The 20,811-nt window shown below is 36.8% G+C and overlaps 1 protein-coding gene across 3 annotated transcripts in view; it reads right to left on the bottom strand.

Moving 5' to 3' along the window:
* Positions 1-20,811, bottom strand: part of OXSR1 (oxidative stress responsive kinase 1) — a 95,652-nt gene that overhangs the window by 37,450 nt on the left and 37,391 nt on the right. For all 3 annotated transcript variants that reach the window (XM_076006414.1, XM_012756391.3, XM_076006422.1), the window contains 3 exons: positions 11,284-11,339; positions 3,178-3,287; positions 817-918 (listed from right to left, as the gene is read on the bottom strand). In XM_076006414.1, the coding sequence (XP_075862529.1) occupies positions 817-918; positions 3,178-3,287; positions 11,284-11,339 (268 nt within the window). The remainder of the gene's footprint in view (positions 1-816; positions 919-3,177; positions 3,288-11,283; positions 11,340-20,811) is intronic.

Here is a 20,811-nt window from a genome sequence, read left to right as displayed (position 1 = left end):
TAAACATGAAGGAACTTTGGCAATATGCTAAAACATGCCCTCATATGAATCTTGAGGGCATCATTATAAGTGAAACAAGCCAGTCATACAAAGACACATACTTTATGATTCCACTTACATGAGGTATTTAGTCAAAATCATACAGACAGAAAGTAGAATAGTGATTGCCAAGGAGCTGAGGAAAGCAGGAACCAACAGTTATTGTTTAATGAGTACAGAGTTTCAGTTTTAGAAGATGAAAAAAGCTTGGCTATATTAATAGATGGTGACGATAGCTACACAACATTATGAATGTATTTAATACCACTGAACCGTACACTTAAAAATTCTTAAGATGGGCCTGGCATGGTAGCTCATGTCTATAATCCTAGCACTCTGGGAGGCCAAGGCAGGTGGATCATTTTAGTTCAGGAGTTCAAGACCAGCCTGAGCAAGAGTGAGACCCTGTCTCTACTAAAAATAGAAAGAAATTAGCTGGACAACTAAAACTATATACAAAAAATTAGCCAGGCATGGTGGCGCATGCCTGTAGTCCCGGCTACTCAGGAGGCTGAGGCAGTAGAATTGCTTGAGCCTAGGAGTCTGAGGATGCTGTGAGTTAGGCTGATGCCACGGCACTCTAGCCTGGGCAAGAGAGTGAGACTCTGTCTCAAAAAATAAAAAATAATAATAATAATAAAAAAATGGTTAAGATGATAAATTTTATATTAAGTGTATTTTCCCACAATAAAAAAATGGAAAGAATGGCAAATGAAGAAAGGCTCTGAAAAGGAATTAGGACTTGGGCTAGAATAGTATTTTGAATGTGAGCCTCACCTTCATTGGTGGATACTTATGATAAGGAGCTGCCCCTGTAGCCAGTTCAATAGCTGTAATTCCAAAACTCCAGATATCAGCTTTAAAATCATAACCTCGGACCTGCAAAGAACAGAGATGTACATGATTATATTCACCAGCCTAAAAGAACTTTCAAAAGTTGGCTTCTAATATGTATCAAGAACAAAGAACTTTCAAAAGTTGGCTTCTAATATGTATCAAGAACAATGCAAGTGTTCATAAGCGTTAAACCAATAAAATAATTTAAAGTAGGTAAAAGCTAAATATATTTGGTAATAGAAAAAAAAAAGAGGCAGCCTGAACAATAGGGAAATTGTTAAGTATGGCATATTCACTTAAACTATATAGTCAATTAAAAGCAATGTTCCTGAATTCTCTATGAAAATATAAAAAAAATTTATGATAAAACATGAAGAAAAAAGGAACACAAAATTGTTCATAAGTTTTGACACTTTTACAAACAGGTATATAATCTATTTTAAAAGACTAGAAAGAACTAGAACAAAATGTTTCACAGTGGGGGTAAATTGTTTTCCAAAGAATCTGTATTATGGTATTATTTTATCACCTTAATTTCTATAATGAAAAATGTTACAAAGGGTATGAATATTTTTTAAGTTGTTGGTGTGAGTACGATGCCAAATTTCTCTCCTTTTACACTGTCACCACCACATTAAATGGTTATAAATTTTAATTTTCCATCCTGAGCAATACAGGAGGAGAAATAGGTATATAAGATAGTATATAAGACTTAAAATGAAGACTCAATAGTATATGCTGCCTTGCCACCTGATAAAATATGAGGGCCTCTAATGACCTAAAGTACAAATTCTCCTCCCCACACCCTGCCTCTAGGGATAATGTCCCCTAGCCCAACCATCCTCCTTATCAAATGGAATAGGTATAGTTCCTGCTTTTCCCCAAGCAGCAGGCTTCAGCTCCCTGCCAGCCAATCATATCCTCTTAAGGAAACCAAGAAGCATCTCACTTTCTTGGTACTATAAAGCATGTTAACCAAAGTCCCTTTTTGTTCCTTCTGCTCATCAGTGCAACCCTGTGGGTCTCTGAGAGGCATACAGTGTCTTTCTTCTACAGGATATGTGTATATATGACTAATAAACTGCTGTTAATCTCATCTGTTCAGTATTAGGTGTTATGTATTCAGCCACCCCCATAATTGTAGGGTGGGAATCTTTCCCTCACCAACAGGATGAACATAGGTGATTAAAACGGAGTAAGAGGCCAGGTATGGTGTCTAATGCCTTTTATCCTAGCACTTTGGGAGGCTGAGGTGGGAGGATCACTTGAGGCCAGGAGTTCAAGACCAGCCTGAACAAACACAGTGAGATCCTGTTGTTAAAACAAACAAACAAAAAAACAGAAAAGTTAGTCAGGCATGGTGGCACATGCCTGTAATCCCAGCTACTCAGGAGGCTGAGGCAGGAGGATCACTTGAGCCCAGGAGTGTGAGGTTGCAGTGAGCTATGATAATGCCACTGCACTCTAGTCCAGGAAATAGAGCAAGACCACATCTCCAAAAAAAAAAAGGGGGGGGGGGAAATGAATTGAGTGTTTAACATACTAAGTTTGATATGCCTATAAGACATTTATGGAAAGCATCCATCAAGAGCTAGAAATTATCTGGAGGCTTAGGAAACAGGACTGGACTGGATATAGTTTAGAAATCATTAATAACTAGAAGCACAGATGAGAACATTTAGTGAGGATTTGCAGTCAGAGAAGAGAAGAGCCCAAGATAAAGGTCCTGGGAAACAGTGTCATTTAGGAGTAGAAAGAGAGCCAGAGGAGAAGTCAGAGATACAGTGTAACAAGCAGAAGAATGAGGGAACTACACTAAGGAAGTGGATAAAGTTACACTAGTCAACAGTTTCAAATACCAGCAATAGGACAAGTAAGATAAGGAATAAGAAATAAGCACTAGATTTGAGAAGTGGCAGAGTTAAAGTGATGTGACGAGTGACACCCAACTACAATTGTGTGAAGAGCAAATGGGAAATGGGGATGTAGAGACAACTGGCTCTTCAAGAAACAGCAGTAAAACTACATGTAAAAAATTACGTCATCTAATTTGTACTAATAAAATTATTAAAACAATCTTAATTATATTATTCCTGAGTTTCATAAGTCCTTTGTAAAGTTTTAGAGTGTTTCTGTTTTGTTTTGTTTTGTTTTCAAAGGTGGACTAAAGTCTTAACCAAGAAGCAGAGACAGATATTTCCCAAAGCTAACCTAGTATACCAAACAAAAGAAAACACTATTAAGTATTTTCAGTTTCATAATAAAACTGTAAACCATTTTAAGAAGACAAAAACACGGTACCTGTTCCATAACTTCAGGTGCCATCCAGCAGGGGGTGCCCACAAAGGTCTTTCTCACTTTATTTCGGGTAATATCACCACCAGTTGCTAAAAAAGCACTAACCCCAAAGTCTGAAATAGAATACAACAGCAAGGTATTAAAAGTACATTAACTATCACAAACAGATAATAATACAATGTAATCAACATCTTTTATGTAAATAAGGATAAACAGCATGGCAGTTTCATTTTTGCTGAACTTTTGACTAAATTAAGGCATAATTTAACAGGTCCCTCACTCCATTCCTCTCTACCCCCACTAATGGTCATCTCCTCAGATTTTCCTCATTGCTCCAATCCATTCTACATATCACTATCTGATTCGTTCATTCATTTTTTAATTATCACTTTGACATGGCCCTTTCAGCTCAAAAACCCTACAGAATGAAATCTAATCTTTTCAGCTTCGTAATCAAAAAGTTATCAAGAACCTGGAACCAAATAAATTAAAGTTAGTAATACTAAATTCATATCCTAACTTTACCTCTTAATAGATGTGTGACACTGCTAAACTCAGTTCACCTCTCTAAGCCTCAAGATTTTCTCTACAAAGTTTTTATCCCACAATACTGGAGCCAAAATGCTAGTCACTGATGAGGACAGCCTGTCTCACCCTAATTCTTTCTTCTCTATAAATAGTCCTGAGCACGTGTCTGTGCTCCCTGACCTTGACCCCCGGGCATAGCTAATTTGAGTCATGATTAGACACCTTAATCCAAGCTAGGCCAATCACAGTCTCCTGGAAATGTGAGCTTGAATGGAAAGACTAGAAAATTGAGGGTCACTGGAGCTGAGTCATGCTAACAGCCACATCCTAAAGGTCAACAGCACAACTGGGTGCTTGCCTATCTTGAGGCTTAGCTGTTCAGTTGATTCTATGATTCTGTGTACTTCCCAGTATATTTCAAAAGTTCCTACTTTGTTAAGTTAGCCAGTGATAATTTCTGATGCAACTGAAAGAACATTAAGTAACACAGTGAGTCTTTCATACAGCTTATGCAATTTTTATACACCTTACCTGACTCCCCTTTGGTTTATGTGTATTTCAGAACACTCCGCAGTACATAAAATGATCTATATTTGAAAACAATAAATTAAGGACAAGTCCAGTGTAAAAAGGGTAATTTTAGCACTGCAAACTTGAAAATTCCAGATTCAGAAGTCTATAAATTCAGCCATCTTGAAGTAATTATTTTCTCATCACTGTGTAAAACAGCAAGTCTACACAATACAGTTTATTTATTTTTTCTTTTTTGATTTTTTAAATACACATCTACTAAAGGGAGAGACAACACAATACAGTTTAAAAGAAAAAAAAATTTTAACGGTTCTTGATGCTCGTGAACTGGCAAATATCTAGGAACTTTAAAATGTTGCTCCATTTGTAAAATTAACAATAACAAAAAGTAAACATTTACTGAAAGTGAATGGGGGGAAGTATTATACAATTCGGTGCATTCAGCTCTGCCACTACCTAGCTGAACCTGGGCAGTTACTTTCGATATTTGTGCTAAACTATAAAAAGTAGGCAATAATAGCACCTACCTAATAAAGTTGTTTTTAAGGATTAAATGAATTCATAATATACTTAGAACAGTCCCTGTAAATATATATATATATATGTATATATATATATATGTATGTATCTCACTCTGTTGCCTGTGCTAGAGTGTCGTGGCATCAGCCTAGCTCACAGCAACCTCAAACTCTTGGGCTTAAGCGATCCTTCTGCCTCAGTCTCCCAAGTAGCTGGGACTACAGGCATGCACCACCATGCCTGGCTAATTTTTTCTATATATTTTTAGTTGTCCAGCTAATTTCTTTCTAATTTTAGAAGAGATGGGGTTTCGCTCTTGCTCAGGCTGGTCTTGAACTCCTGACCTCAAGCGATCTTCCTTCCTTGGCCTCCCAGAGTGCTAGTATTACAGGTGTGAGCCACCACTCCCAGCCAGTCCCTGTAATATATTAAGCACTCAATAAGCACTATCATTTTTATTACTAACTAGTGGGACAAAGCTATGCCTCAAATACTCAAATATAATACTCAATAAAGTTATATATAATATGTATGTTAGGTTCAATTATGAAATTCTTTAATTTCTTAAAACCTACTGAAAACCTTCAAATAGTTAAAATATCCAGAATTTCAAATCCAGAATTTAGTTAGGTGTGGTGGTTCACGTCTGTAATCCCAGAGACTCGGGAGGCTGAGGCAGGAGGATCGCTTTAGTCCAGGAGTTTGAGGCTGCAGTGAGTTATGATCATGCCACTGCACTCCAGCCTAGGCAACAGAGTGAGACCACGTCTTTAAAAAAAAAAATCCAGAATTTAATAACAATCCAGACTTTTTGGATCTGCAGCGGGTATACCTCTGTTTGTTTCCAAGTAGGACTTAACAACCCTGAATACTCTAGTTAAAACACTTATCTAAGGAATGTGAGAATACCCACTTTACCAAAACTTTCCTATTAAATAACCTGCACAGCTACAATGCTAATGAAACATAATCCAACCATAAAGTTAAGAACAGAAACCATGTGGCAAAAATGTCATTTGCCTTTTGTTTTAAATTGCTAACTAAAGAGAAATAGTAACTAAAATGTGTAAGAAATCATTTTAGTTCCTTTGATAACACAATTTCAACTAAAGTACAAGATGGACTTTGGTGCCTACTATGTGATCAAAAGGGATGATCAAGAAAAACAAGGTCCTTGCCTTTGTGCAACTTCTAATATAGAACAGGCAATTACAATCCTTTATAATAAATGCTGTCTATAATAAGGTATGAAAAAATTATAAGTGCTAAAATATAAGTCTCTTAAAAGAAAATGTACAGGAAAATGCTCATGACATTGGATTTGGCAATGATATCTTAGATATGATACCAAATTCCAGGCAATAAAAGAAAAAGTAGATAAACTGGACCTCGTCAAAATTGAAAACTTTTATGCATCAAAGGTCACTATCAACAGAGTGAAAGACAACCCACAGAGTAGGAGAAAATATTTCACAAATTATACATCTAATAAGGTATTGATATCCAGCATATATAATAAAGAACTTATAATTCAAAAACAAAAAATCCCATTCAATAATGGGCAAAGGACTTGAGTAGACATTTCTCCAAAGAAGATATACAAATGGCCAATAAGCACATGAAAAGATGCTTAACATCACTAATCATTAGGGAAATGCAAATCAAAACCACAGTAAGCTAGATAGCAATTCACGTCCCTTAGAATGGCTACTACCAAAAAAAGAAAAGAAAGAAAGAAAGAAACTAACAAGTCTTGGTGAGGACATGGAGAAACTGGAACCCTTGTGCCTTGCTGGTGGGATTGTAAATTGATGCAGATGCTGTGAAAAATGATATGCCAATTCCTCAAAAAATTAAACACGGAATAACCATATGAGGCATCAATTCTATTTATGGGTATTTACATACAATGTAATTATTATTCAGCCTTAAAAAGTAATGAAATTCTGACACATGCTACAACATGGATGAACCTTGAAGACATACAAAATGAAATAAGACAATCACAAAATAACAACATTGTATGATTCCACTTACCAGATACTTAGGGTAGTTAAATTCATAGAGACAGAAAGATGAATGAAGTCACCTAGGTTGGGGGAAGAAGTGGAATGGGGAATTGTTTTTTAATGGGGACAGAGTTTGAGTCGAGAGATGAAATAGTTATGGAGATAAATGGTGGTCATGGCTGCATAATAGCAATATACTTAATGCTACAGAACCATAAACTTACAAATGGTTAAAATGGTAAATTTTATGTTATGTATATTTTACCACAAGAAAAAAAATGGCTAAAAATAAAAGAGTGAGCTAAGGAGGCAGTGTTGGCAGGGCCTGGTGATAGACTGAACATGAGTGAAGGAAAGACAGCACAGTGTTCCCAAATTCCTAGTTCATGCAGGTGGCTGGCTATGGTGCCATTCATGTGAGATAAGGAAACCCAGGTCCGATTCATCCCCTATATTATATTTTTATGATTAATGCTTTTGTATGTAATTGTAGGTCTATTCATTTTCATCACTATATAGTATTACAGTATATAAATTAACCACAGTGTATTTCTCTATTCTAATTAAGGGCAATAGGTTTCTCAAATTTGTAATGATTATGCACACCGTAGCACACATTAAGGATGAGTTTCTCTAGATCACACACCTAAGAGCCAAAGTCTTACAATATGTATATCTTCAACTTTAATAAAATGTTTGTATCAATTTATACTCATACCATCAGAACATGAGTTTCTTTTTTTCTTTCCCTTTGCTTTATACTCACACCAAAAATTGGTACTGTCAGATATTTCTGCCAGGTCAATCAATTTAAAGTGATTTTACTTTGCATTTAATAAATTACTAGGGAGGCTAAACCCTTTTATTTAATTTTTTTTTTTTTTTTTTGTAAGAGACAGAGTCTCATTCTGTCACTCAGGCTGGAGTGTAATGGCACAATCATAGCTCACTGCAACCTTGAACTCCTGGGCTCAAGCAATCCTGAGCTTCCCGAGTAGCTGAGACTACAGGTATAAGCCACCATGCCTTGCTAATTTTTCTTTTTTCAAAATTTTTTGTAGGGCTGAGTCTCACCACGTTGCTCAAGCTGGTCTTTTTTTTTTTTTTTTTTTTATAATATATACTCTATGCTTTTATTTACATAAAGTACAAAAACAGACAAGACTAACCTGTGCTATTACAAGTGAGGTTGCTCTGGGAGGCTAATGACTGGAAGGCAGGTTCTGAATGTTTAGTTGGTAAAAACTAATGAATCTATATATTTAGGATATGTGCACTTTTTTATATGTGATATTTATGTATCTCTGTAAAAATAATATGGGCATGCCTTACTAACTCTCTGTTGCAAACAGCATCATCTTCTGGTGGTGGGCTCCTGTCTCGTTCTCGTGCTGCCACCATGCTCCCCACAGTGTGTGGCTAGAATAATCTTCTAATGTGTAACTCAGGTTATACCACTTCTGTTCACAAGACTCCAGTGGCTTTCTGTCTTTTGCAATATCAAAGCCAAAGGCCCCACCTAATCTATACATTGTCCCCAATTCTCTAGGTTCATTTTCTCTTCCCCACTTCCTTTGACCCTGGGTGCCAGCCATAATGGGCACACTCTTCCTTGTTGTTGACCACCTTTTGGTTTCAGGACATTCCTGCTGTCCTGTGAGCCTGCTTACATGGATCTTGAACTCCTGGCCTCAAGTGATACTTCTGCCTCAGCCTTCCAAAGTACTAGGAATACAGGCACGAGTCAATGCACCTGGCCTGACCTTTTATTATATTTATGTTTAGATGTCTTCATTTCATAAGTGAATATGTCAGGCTTCTGTCCACTTTTTTATCTATTGTTTTTTCTTAATGAGTTCTTTATACATCCTGTATTTCAGCCCTTTCACAATTATTTATGCTGCAAACACCTTCTCTACTCTGCGGCCTGCCTTTTTACTCTGTTAATAGTGATAAGCCATTTGTTCCTCTTTTGATGAGTAGAAGTTGCTAATTTTAAATAAGTTAACTTTATCAATCTTTTATGTTAGAGCTTTATCTCACTTGGTTAAAATATTTCCTTACCTGAAGGGCAAGAAGATATTAGCCTAAATTATATTTTTTTTTCTTTTTTATGTCAGCATATTATGGGGTACAAATGTTTAGGATACATATATTGCTCTTGGCCCACCAGAGTCAGAGCTTCAAGCGTGTCCATCCCCCAGACGGTGTACACCGCACTCATTATATATGTATGTACCCATCTCCTCCTCCCCATGCCCATTTGCCCGACACCTGATGAATGTTATTCCTATATGTCACTTAAGTGTTGATCAGTTAAAACAAATTTGATGGTGAGTACATATGGTGCTTGTTTTTCCATTCTTGGGATATTTAACTTAGTAGAATGGGCTTCAACTCTATCCAGGATAATACAAGAGGTGCTAGATCACTGTTGTTTTTTGTGGCTGAGTAGAACTCCATTGTATACATACACTACATCTGATTGTTGGCCATTAGTCTATCTTCTTTTGAAAAGTTTCTGTTCATGTCCTTTGCCCACTTTTTGATAGGGTTGATTTTTTCTTGCTGATTTTCATGAGTTCTATATAGATTCTAGTTATCAGCCCTTTATCAGATGTGTGGCATGTGAATATTTTCTCCCATTCTGCAGGTTATCTGTTTGCTCTCATGACAGTTTCCTTGGCTGTGCAGAAGCTTTTTAATTTGATCAAGTCCCATTTGTTTATTTTTGTTGTTGCTGTGATTTCCTTTGGGGTCTTCTTCATAAATTCTTTGCCTAGGCCAATGTCTAGAAGAATTTTTACAACATTTTCTTCTAGAATTGTTATAGTTTCTACGCCTTAGGTTTAAGTCTGTTATCCACTGTGAGCTGATTTTTGTGAGAGGTAAAAGGTGCGGATCCTGTTTCAGTCTTCTACATGTGGCTATCCAGTTTTCCCGGCACCATTTATTGAATAAGGATTCTTTTCCCCAGTGTAAGTTTTTGTCTGCTTTGTCAAAGATTAGATGACTATATGAGGATGGTTTTATATCTAGGTTCTCGGTTCTGTTCCATTGGTCTATGTCTCTGTTCTTGTGCCAGTACCATGCTGTTTTAGTTACTATAGCTTTGTAGAATAGCTTGAAATCTGATAAATTGATGTCTCCCAATTTGTTCTTTTTGCTTAAGACTGCTTCTGCTATACAGGGTCTTCTCTGATTCCATACAAAGTATAGAATTATTTTTTCTAGATCTATGAAAAATGATGTTTGTATTTTAATAGGGATTGCACTGAATCTCTAGATCACTTTGGGTAGAACAGACATTTTAACAGTGTTGATTCTGTTGACCCACGAACATGATATGGTTTTCCACCTGTTTATGTCCTCTGCTATTTCCTCCTCAGTATTTCACAGTTCTCCCTGCAGAGGTCTTCTACCTTCTTAAATATATTCCTAGATACTTTATTTTCTTTGTTGCTATTGTGAAAAGTATTGAGTTGTTGATTTGGTTCTCAGCTTGACTGTTGTTGGCACACAGGAATGCTACTGATTTCTGTACACTGATTTTCCTGAGACTTTGCTGAATTTATCAATTCCAGTAGTCTCATGGCAGAATCTTTGGGGTTTTCTAGATATAAGATCATATTGTCAGCAAAGAGAGATAGTTTGACCTCTTTTGCCTCCATTTGGATGCCCTTGGTTTGCTTTTCTTGTCTGATTGCTTTAGTTAGGACTCCCAGCACTATGTTGACTAGAAGCAGTGATAGAAGACAACCTTGTCTGGTTCCAGTCCTAAGTGGGAATGCTGTCAATTTTTCCCCATTCAGTATGATGTTGGCTATGAGTCTGTCATAAATGGCTTGTATTATTAAAGTTGAAGAAAAAATTTAAGGTTTGGGTGATTAACTTCCTCCTACCAAAACCAAACACCTGTCTATTCTAATAGTCTGGGACCAAGCTGAGTTCTTCTCAGATGAACCACTTGCTAGACAATCCCTGGGTATAGTTGTTCTGGAGTCTTAGCCTGGAGGAGGGGGTGTTTCATCAGGATAGCCACCTTTGGCAGGCCCCAGACTCCAACTCTTATCCTTTCAGCCCTGAAACTGCCAAAAGTGCATTGCTACTTCTCAGATGCCTTTTCCTAATCAACAAATAAATCATTTCTCCCAGGAAAGAAGGCTCTGTAAAATCTCGCTATAGCATATTTATTCTTAAACGCAGTAAAGTATTCTTGACTATTTTTCCTTTAAAGGAAACTGCAGAATGCTATGAGAACCCATCGCAGAGGATACTAAAAGGGGTAAGGATGGACAAATGGAAGGTAATGAGTAATGGTCAGAAAAAGGTCTAAGATCTCAAATGAAAGATGAGTACTAGAAGATATCTTGACAGTCAGTAGCATCCTATGACGTGCCAACAGAGGATGCTTGAATAGAGACAGTCCAAGGAACAGGAGAAAATAAGGATTAAGAAAACATAAAAGTAATGTGGTTCTACTGACCATTAAATCAAAATAAAAAGAAATACTAATCATTACCTGCAATCTGTACTGAACCATCTTCTCCAAGAAGAATATTTCCAGCTTTCACATCTCTTTAAAAAAAAAAAAATTACACATCAAAAAACACCTATTCCTTTGAAGTAACATAATTTAAGCAATTATTTACTATATTCACACAACACTAGCAATATATAAGTGTTATATATTACATCAAAGGATATTAAGGACAATAGTAAAATTTTTAAAACTTTAGTCACTTGTACTAGAATCTGAACATTAAACAGAAAGCTACAATAAAGTATAGCTTCCTAAAATATCCAGAAAATCCAAGGTAATTAAATATTCTTGATTATGGTAACAGTGGCCACAGAATGTGACCCTCACATAATTCTATTTTTGAAATAAACTTTTTTTCTATACCCTAATAAATGATCAAATTTTTTAAACGATTTAGCATGCAGTTGAAAACAGGAGCTATTCTATGTCTGTAGCAAAAAGATTAATATAAAATACTCAGACATCTCTATATTTTTATTGTTAACTATTTATAAAGACTCAAGTAATAGATGAATATATTCTTGTTATAAAAACCTAAATACCACAAAAAAGGCCAAAGTCCCTTTGACCACTATTCTCAACTCTAGTACTCTCTCCAAAGTTTTCAACTGTTACCGGTTTGATTAATAGAATATATACCTTGACATACCTGGGCTTTTCTCCCAACATAAATGATATTATACTATCCTTTCAAATCTATAACTTGTTTTGTTGCTTCATACAACAACATGTCAGTAATCTGGCAAAATTAAAAATATCTAAATCCAGCCGGGCATGGTGGCTGACGCCTGTAATCCTAGCACTCTGGGAGGCCGAGGCGGGCGGGTTGCTCGAGGTTGGGAGTTCGAAACCACCCTGAACAAGAGCGAGACCCCGTCTCTACTATAAATAGAAAGAAATTAATTGGCCAACTAATATATATAGAAAAAATTAGCCAGGCATGGTGGCGCATGCCTGTAGTCCCAGCTACTCGGGAGGCTGAGGCAGCAGGATTGCTTGAGCCCAGGAGTTTGAGGTTGCTGTGAGCTAGGCTGATGCCACGGCACTCACTCTAGCCTGGGCAACAGAGCGAGACTCTGTCTCAAAAAAAAAAAAAAAAAAAAACCTAAATCCTAAAAGCAGCAAATCCATTTGTTGATAACCCAGAAAAACTCTCATAAATGTACAAGGAATGTACAAGGAGTTTCTACTTCAGCACTGTTTGTAATAAAAAACAAAAACTGGTAACAAATAGCCAACAATAGTAGAAAGGTTAATTGTCATTCAACAAGTTGTGACATGATATGCCCTCTAACACACACTGTTAAACGAACAAATGAAATGGGAGGACAGTGCATTTTATATGACACCATGAATGTTACAAACATACACATATTCCTTCCCATGTATACCAAATGGACAGCAACAAATGGTTCCTTCTGTGGAGATGAGTGGAACTGAAGTCAAGGGGAACAGTATTTTAATACCTCATGGGAATAAACGTATATAGTCATTTTGTAAATTAAAATGAATATAATTAAATAAACAAAAGAAAGGCAGGCCTTGAGGCTAGAAAAACACAACACTTCATCCTGTCCCTATCCCTTTTTTTCTCTATCTTTAGATATAACCATTCCTTGGCAAACACTGAACAACTGTGTTCCACAACTGTGTGCAGCAGCATCGTTATACCATAGCATACGATGCCTTTCCTAAATATATACTGAAGCATAAGGAAATCAATCATGTTACTGAGTATTCTGTACTGCTTATGAAGCCAAGCAGTTTATAGGGTCACTTTCTCAGAGGCTGACTTAGTAGCGCAGAGGCCAGTCTGCTTTGCTCTATGAAAGTAAGTCTCTGACTCTGGACACTACAAACAGGACAGAATTGAGGACATTTTCTTCCTTTGGTGACAAATATCATCCAACTGAGTTAACCACTAACTTCCAACTCCCTTTTCGGAATTCATCTAAAACGAAATAGGGGAAAAAGCATAGTTTGAGTTTTTGCAGCAGGCTGTACTAGTGTTAGCATAGTGTATTATCTGACCATATTTCTATCTCTGTCTCCCTCATTTCATCATGAGATAGATCCAGGCCTATATCTTAATATATTACTGTATCACCTGCACTTACTTAATATTACAATTAGTAAACAAGAGGCATCTCCCAGATATTCATGACATGGATTTAAATAACCACATAGGAGACAACTTGCCTCAAATCCTCTTCTGGAAAGAAGTAGAATATTAAAAAAATAAAAATAAAATATGTTAAATAAACATTAAAAAAAATAATAGATTGTTCTCTCCCTGCTGCCCCATCCCCCACTCCCCACTCCTAACTCTTTCAAATGTTAGGGTTATAAGTTAACACACTGCAGTCAACAAACGGAAACAATCTAACTATCCATCAAAAGATCAGTTAAGCTGTGATATATCCATACCATAAAATACTAATGAATATATATGTTTATATGGAACAATCTCCAAATGTATTCTTAAGTGAAAAAAGAATACTACATATAGTATTTGGCCATTTGTGTTTTCTTTAAAAAAAAAAAAAGCAGGATAGAGAGAGATAGATGCATTATGTTTATATTGGCATAAAATCTTTCTCAAATGAGTCATAAGAAAATCGCAAGAAGCAATTTCCTTTGGACCAGGATATTGGGGATTCAGGGAAAGAAGAGAATTTCTTTTTAATACTTTATTTTTAGAGAGTTTGAGATTTACATAAAAATTGAGAAGTTAGTGCAGAGGAGCTCCTCCTATACAACTCACACTCAATTTCCCTATTATTAACATCTTATATTAGTATGGTACTTTCCTACAATTAATGAACCAGTATTAACAAATCATTATTAACTAGAGTCCACAGTTTATTCAGATTTCCCTAGTTAGGTAAAAAGAGTGGATGGAGGATTTAACTGTCCGGCTGCTGAGTTGCTTGATATTCTTTGTGGCAGAGTAAAATGTTACATCACTTTTTACCTAACATACTTTTTCTGTCCTGGGAAACCATCCAGGATACCATATTACATTCAGTTGCCATTATGCTCCTCTTAGTTGTGATTTTTTCAGACTTTGCTTGGTTTTGTTTGTTTTGTTTTTTATTTTTTATTTCAGCATATTACAGGGGTACAAATGTTTAGGTTACAGACTTTCCTTATTTTTAACAACCATAACAGTTTTGAGGAATACTAGTCAAGTATTGTGTAGATATCCCTCCACTGGAATTTTGATGCTGTTTTTCTCATGGTTAGATTGGTATTGTGGGTTTTTGGAGGGAAAATCATATAAGTGCAATTTTCATCAAGTTATATCAAGGGTACATAGTATCAACATAATTTAAGCACAAGTCACATTGAGAAAATTTGTTTTCTACCATACATAATTTTGTGCTGTTTGAATTTTGTAGGCCATGTATATGTATTATTTATTCAAATAATGTTTTATAAGTTTTTGTCTTTCATAACTGAAGAGACAGTAATCCATTTTCAGTACAGTCTACACTTTGAGTGGCTACTTTTCCTGATCAATTTCCCAAATAATCAATCCGTGTATCCTTTTTGAAACCAAAAGTACAATCTGTAGAATAGTCTCTAGGAATAAAAGCAGAGGAGTATCATGACTCACTAGACAATCAAAAATACCACATTTTGTCCTCAAACAGGACAACTGACCTTCCAAGGAAAAGATTTGTAACTAAATATCTGGAAATCAATGTAGTTCTCAGTTAAATAATCTTTTACTTTGCCACAAAGAATATCAAGCAACTCAGCAGCCCAACAGTTAAATCCTCTATCCACTCTTAAATAGCAATAATGAGTTTTGTTTTTCACTGTTTATTGCCATTTCTCACATGTCACTGTTGCCCCCAAATTACATATTCCTTCTAAAACTAAAAGGAATATCATAGACATGCTTGACTTTCTCATTAATACAAAACACAAGTTTCTGCCCATAATTTTCATTATTCATCAATAGGCACAGTTTATGGAAAACTTGAAAAAGTTCAAGAGAAGCAATGAATCAAAACCAAAACTGTAAATACACTACATGTAGGCATCACAAATTGACTTAAAATATCCAACATTTCTGTTAGAGCCAACCTCTTTAATGGGAAAAATATTTGGGTAGGTAGAAACAGAGAGAAAAGTATAAATCTAATTCAGAAACCTGTTCATCCTAGTCAAAATCTCTAATGCCTAGAGGTCAAGGGGAAAACATAGTAGAAATGGAAGAAAATTATTTGATCTGATCCACCAGGCCATATTAGGTGAATCTACCTGAAATAACAACTAAACTTTAAAGATATGAGAAGTAGCAAAACCTACTAAAAATACCTGTTTCAGCTTCAAAATAACACAACTTTCTCCAAAGCCTGTTTAAGTCTCAGTGTATCACAGAGTTGGTTACTGCTAAAGTCAAAGTCGTGGTTCTCAGCCTTGGCTGCACATTAGAATTACCTGGGGAACTTTTAAAAGCCTCAATGCCAATGCCTCACTCCAGACCAATTAAATACATTTCTGGTGGTGGACCCAGGCATCAATAATTTTTAAAGCTTTCCATATTCCAGTATGTAGCCAAGGTTGAGAGTTTATGATTTAAAGTATGAAACAGAAAATTTCCATTCCAGTAACATGGCAAACTGCATGGAAAACAGAGATTTTCAACACTGCTACCCAGGCCTTCACCCCAAAACACATTCTTTACCCTGCTACACACTTATCCCTTGCTAGATAAATTAGGGGGAAAAATTATCACATAGCTGAACATGAAATAAAGAAAAGAAAATTCTCAAGGTTCAGAAATGAAAGAGATACTTTTGAGAGGCAGAGCAGTAAGCTCTGACAGTGGAGAACAAAGATATTGCCCCAGTGGCTAAGAGGCTCAGGTTTTCAAATCCACACCTCAATAGAAAACACAGGACTGGGCCAGTTTAAGGTTGAGAGCTATAACTGAGACCCCTTCATAAAGCCAAGACCCTAGAAAACCTGGACCACAATGAAAGATACACTTACCAAAGGGAAGCTAGTACAGCTTTATTAAAATAAGACCTACCAGCCTGAGCAAGAGTGAGACCCCATCTTTACTATAAATAGAAAGAAGGTAATTGGCCAACTAAAAAAAAAAAAAAAAAATATATATATATATATATATATATATATATGTAAATTAGCCGAGCATGGTGGCTCATGCCTATAGTTCCAGCTACTTGGGAGGCTGAGGCAGGAGGATTGCTTGAGCCCAGGAGTTTGAGGTTGCTGTAAGCTAGGCTGATGCCACGGCACTCTAGCCCGGGCAACAGAAGTGAGACCCTGTCTCAAAAAAAAAAAAAAAAAAGAACTAATTGTCTTTAATACAAAATCATTTCTAGGAATGGGTCATTATATACAAACAAAAGGAATAACTCAACCAGGAAGATAACAATTCTGAACCTGTACGTATGTAAAATATATCTTGAATCACAGAAAACTATAATTCAAAGGGGTCATTAGGGTTATAGGGTTCCAAAGGTAGAGAATATGCCACAGCTTCTTGGATAGCTTCCAATGCAGCCTGATATTCCAGACCTCCCTCAAAGGATGCTGATTTGCAGGTTAGTGGATATGAAGGACCAAGCAGAATGCCCAAGTGAGGCACATACTGTCTAATGCCTAACAAGTCCAAATAGGGTACTAAGCCTCATTAATAGTGGTGGTGGGGACAGGGAGAGTCAAACAGATAGCAGTTTTCCCTCAATGGCCAGAGGGACTGAGCATCATGAATCTGCCCAAATAATCCCATGAAATTTTACTTGGCAAGAAGGCTCTTGAATTTTGTTGTGTCTATCAGCCATCCCTGCTGGCACAGGTATAATAATACCCAAAGTCAACCACTAACTTGCTAATCAACAAGACATCGGAATATCATCTGTACAGGAAAAGCTTTAGATATCAGAGATTAAAGGCACTCTGGAATTTTAAGATGTAATCTTATCCAGTCCAAGACGTAAGAAGCTTGGAAACCGTCACTTCTGTCCTCATAATGGGGAAAAAACCTAAACAAAGTGAACATCAACAACTCTTCTTCTTTTTATGGAGACAGGGTCTCCCTGTCGCCCAGGCTGGAGAACAGTGGCATGGTCATAGCTCGCTACAGCCCTGAACTTCTGGGCACAAGCGATCCTTCTGCCTTAGCCTCCTGAGCAGCTGGAACCATAGATACATGCCATCACTCCTAATTTAAAAAAAAAACAAACATTTTTTGTAGAGACAGTATCTTGCTATGTTGCCCAAGCTGGTCTTGAACTCCTGGGCTCAAGCAATCCTCCTGCCTCAGTCTCCCCAAGTATTGGGATTACAGGTGTGACCCACTATGCCCAGCCAACAATTCTTCTTAGATCAGAGAACTGAGGTCACAGGGGTAACCACTGCCTACAAATTTGTAGAAACAGTAAAATAGAACTACAGCTTACTGAAGCAACAGAAGTCTACTACTGGAGCCACTTCTGGGGCAGAAAAACTTAAATTGTAATTAACAAATGGAGGCTTGGTGTGGATGCTTGACAGTTAAAAACCCCAGAAGACCCAGTTTAAGGGGAACTCCTACACTTGGATAAGTTTTACCCTCCTGCAGCCCCACCAGGTTCTCAGGGTATAGATCCGAGAAAATTTCCCTCCTACTTCCCACAGGAAAAGAAGAAAAGTAACCAATTTGAAATAGGCTTGGAGCATTCTGTTCTCCCTAACAAAAACCCACTTCTCAAAAGAAATACTTTATAAGAGCCTAACCACCTTGGTTTTACCAGAACCTAACTCACCTGGGGCAGAGGAAATACTTGACTTCAGTTTTTTCAAGCCTTCCTACCTCACCCAGGGCAAACCGAGTAGCGCTTGTGAAGGGCACAGTGTGGGAGCACAGGTTCACTAAAAAGACTGAGCTGGCTGCAGTGGCCCCTGTACGTAGTTTCAACTACTCAGGAGGCTGAGGCAGGAGGATGGCTTGAGCCCAGTTCTGGGCTGTAGTGTGCGATGCCTATCAGATGTCCACACTAAGTTCAGCATCAGTCTGGTGACCTCCCAAGAGTAGGGGACCACCAGGTTGCCTTAAGGAGGAATGAACCAGCCCAGTTTAGAAATGGAGCAGGTCAAAACTCCTGTGCTAATCAGTACTGGGATCACACCTGTGATTAGCCCTTGTCCCTTAAAAACAAACAAATAAATAAATAATTTTTTAAAAGACAGAGACTTAATCATAGTCCTATAAAACACTTCCCCTCTCTGTACACCTTATCATCATATCAATAGGGCTCCTATTTAAAACTGCAATGAAAAGAACGTCCTGTCTCAAATCTCATTTAAGAAATCACAAAGGAAACCCAAAAACAACAGGGGAGACAAAAATCTTGAAAGAAGTCAAAGGAAAAAAAACACCTTACCTATAGAGGAACAGAGCTAAGAATTATATCCAACTTCTCAGAAACCATGCAAGCAAGAGAGTAAATTATTTAAAGTGATGAGAGGAAAAAACCCACCAACCTAGAATTCTGTATCCAGCAAAATTATCCTTCAAAAGTAAAGCAGAACTACCTTCTCAGATAAACAAAAACTAAGAGACTTTGTAGTCAGTAAACCTGCCTTGCAACAAATGTTGAAAGAAGTTCTCTAGAGAGAAGATAAATGAAGATGAAAAAGATATAGATCAGAAACTTGGATCTACACAAAGTAAGGAAGAACATTTAGAGAAGGTAATAATGAATAATAAATAATGGTAATAAATGGTAATAATGGTAATAAATGAACGTAAAATAAAATCTTTTATTTTTCTTAATTGATCTAAGATAACACTTCATTCAAAATAATAATAGCAACAATGTATTTGTGATTATAGCTTGTTGATAAATGACATGAATGACAACAATATTTTTTTTTATTTTAGCGTATTACGGGGATACAAGTGGTAAGGTTATATATATTTTGCCCATGCCCACACCCCCCTCGAGTAAGAGCTTGAAGCGTGTCCATCCCCCAAACATGAATGATAAAAATATTATAAGGGAGGAAGCAGGAATGCTCTGTTGTAAGGCACTTGTACAACCCACGAAGCAACAGAGTGCTATTTGAAAGTGGACGTGGATAAGCTGTAAAATGTATATGGTATCGGCATATACTGGTAGTAAAATTGTAAAATGTATATGGGGCATATACTCTAAGTTTTTAAAAGTAAAAAATGAAGTATAATTGATATCCTAAGAGAGAAAATGGAATCATATAAAATGTGCCATTAAAACCAAAGAAGACATAAAGAGAATGGAAGACCAAAAAGATGTAATCTTAAAAAATCAACCACTTTACTCTAATCCTTGAGCAAATAGACAAAGGCCCTGAAAAGTAACTGATGAAAGATCAGACAACTACTAAGTTGTAAAACTGAGGTTTTAATGAGTAAACAGAATATGAAGAAAAAAGCAAGATACCATATCCCTCCCTCTTCCCCTAAAAAGGTGTGTGGACACACCTTAATTAGGTTACTCTTAGAAGAACAGCTTTAAAAAAAAAAAATCCATGTATAATAGGTGAAATCACCCATCTATAGAAACATTCTACTCTAGAAAAAATCATTCTTTCTAGTTGTCTAAATTTTCCAACTTGCTTAAGTCTTACAAAGGAAAAGGAACTCTCTTTTTATGGGCATGAATGAGAACAACTGACTCTAAGGAATAACAGAAACTAGGAATCTTGGAAATACTGAAGGTACGAAGGTATACCTAGTATACCTAGTTAAAATAATGTGTTAACAGATCCCTAAAAGGGGTATGGCCAAAGAGTAAACATTTGGGAATGTATTTCCAACACTATCAAGAAGAAAAAATGCCCTGAAAAACAGAAGATTACAGCCCTCTGTATGATAATTCTGTGTGCGAATACCTTGATACTTGCAATTAACACAATTCAATAAATTGCCTCAGTTCTGAATGCCAGCAACTACTAATTGGCCCTCAATATGTCTCTTTCTGTAGAATTTTTAAAAAGGCATTTTTACTGGGGACATGACTACTCAGAAGAAAGACAACATTTCACAACCTTCCATGCAGGCTAGATTCATGTGACTTAGGTTCCAGCCACTGTGATGTAAACAAAAGTGTTGTGTACTATTTCCTAGTTGTGCCCTTAATACAGGGTTTCTGAACTCCAGCACTGTAGACATTTGGGCTGGGTAATTTTGTTATAGAGGCTGTCCTGTGTATTGCAGGATATATTTAGCAGCATTCCTGGCCTCTACTCATTACATGTCAGTGCCACCTCCCACCTCCAGCCCCTATTGTAACAGTGAAAAATGTCTCAAGACATTGCCAAATGTCCTGAGAACCACTGCTAACAGGAAATGGCATAACCTCTATTGCCCTTTTCCCTCCTTCCACTGAAATGTAAATGTGGTGGAAGTCAACCTGGACCAGGCAGCAAGAACTTAGAGATGGTAGAGCAAGAAAATAGGAGTCTGAGTCCCTGAATCTATGGAGTCACCACACTGGACTGATG

The sequence above is a fragment of the Microcebus murinus genome, chromosome 1 (assembly GCF_040939455.1).
Source record: "Microcebus murinus isolate Inina chromosome 1, M.murinus_Inina_mat1.0, whole genome shotgun sequence".
NCBI classification, from domain to species: Eukaryota; Metazoa; Chordata; class Mammalia; order Primates; family Cheirogaleidae; genus Microcebus; species Microcebus murinus.
This window is presented reverse-complemented; position numbering and strand designations above follow the sequence as displayed.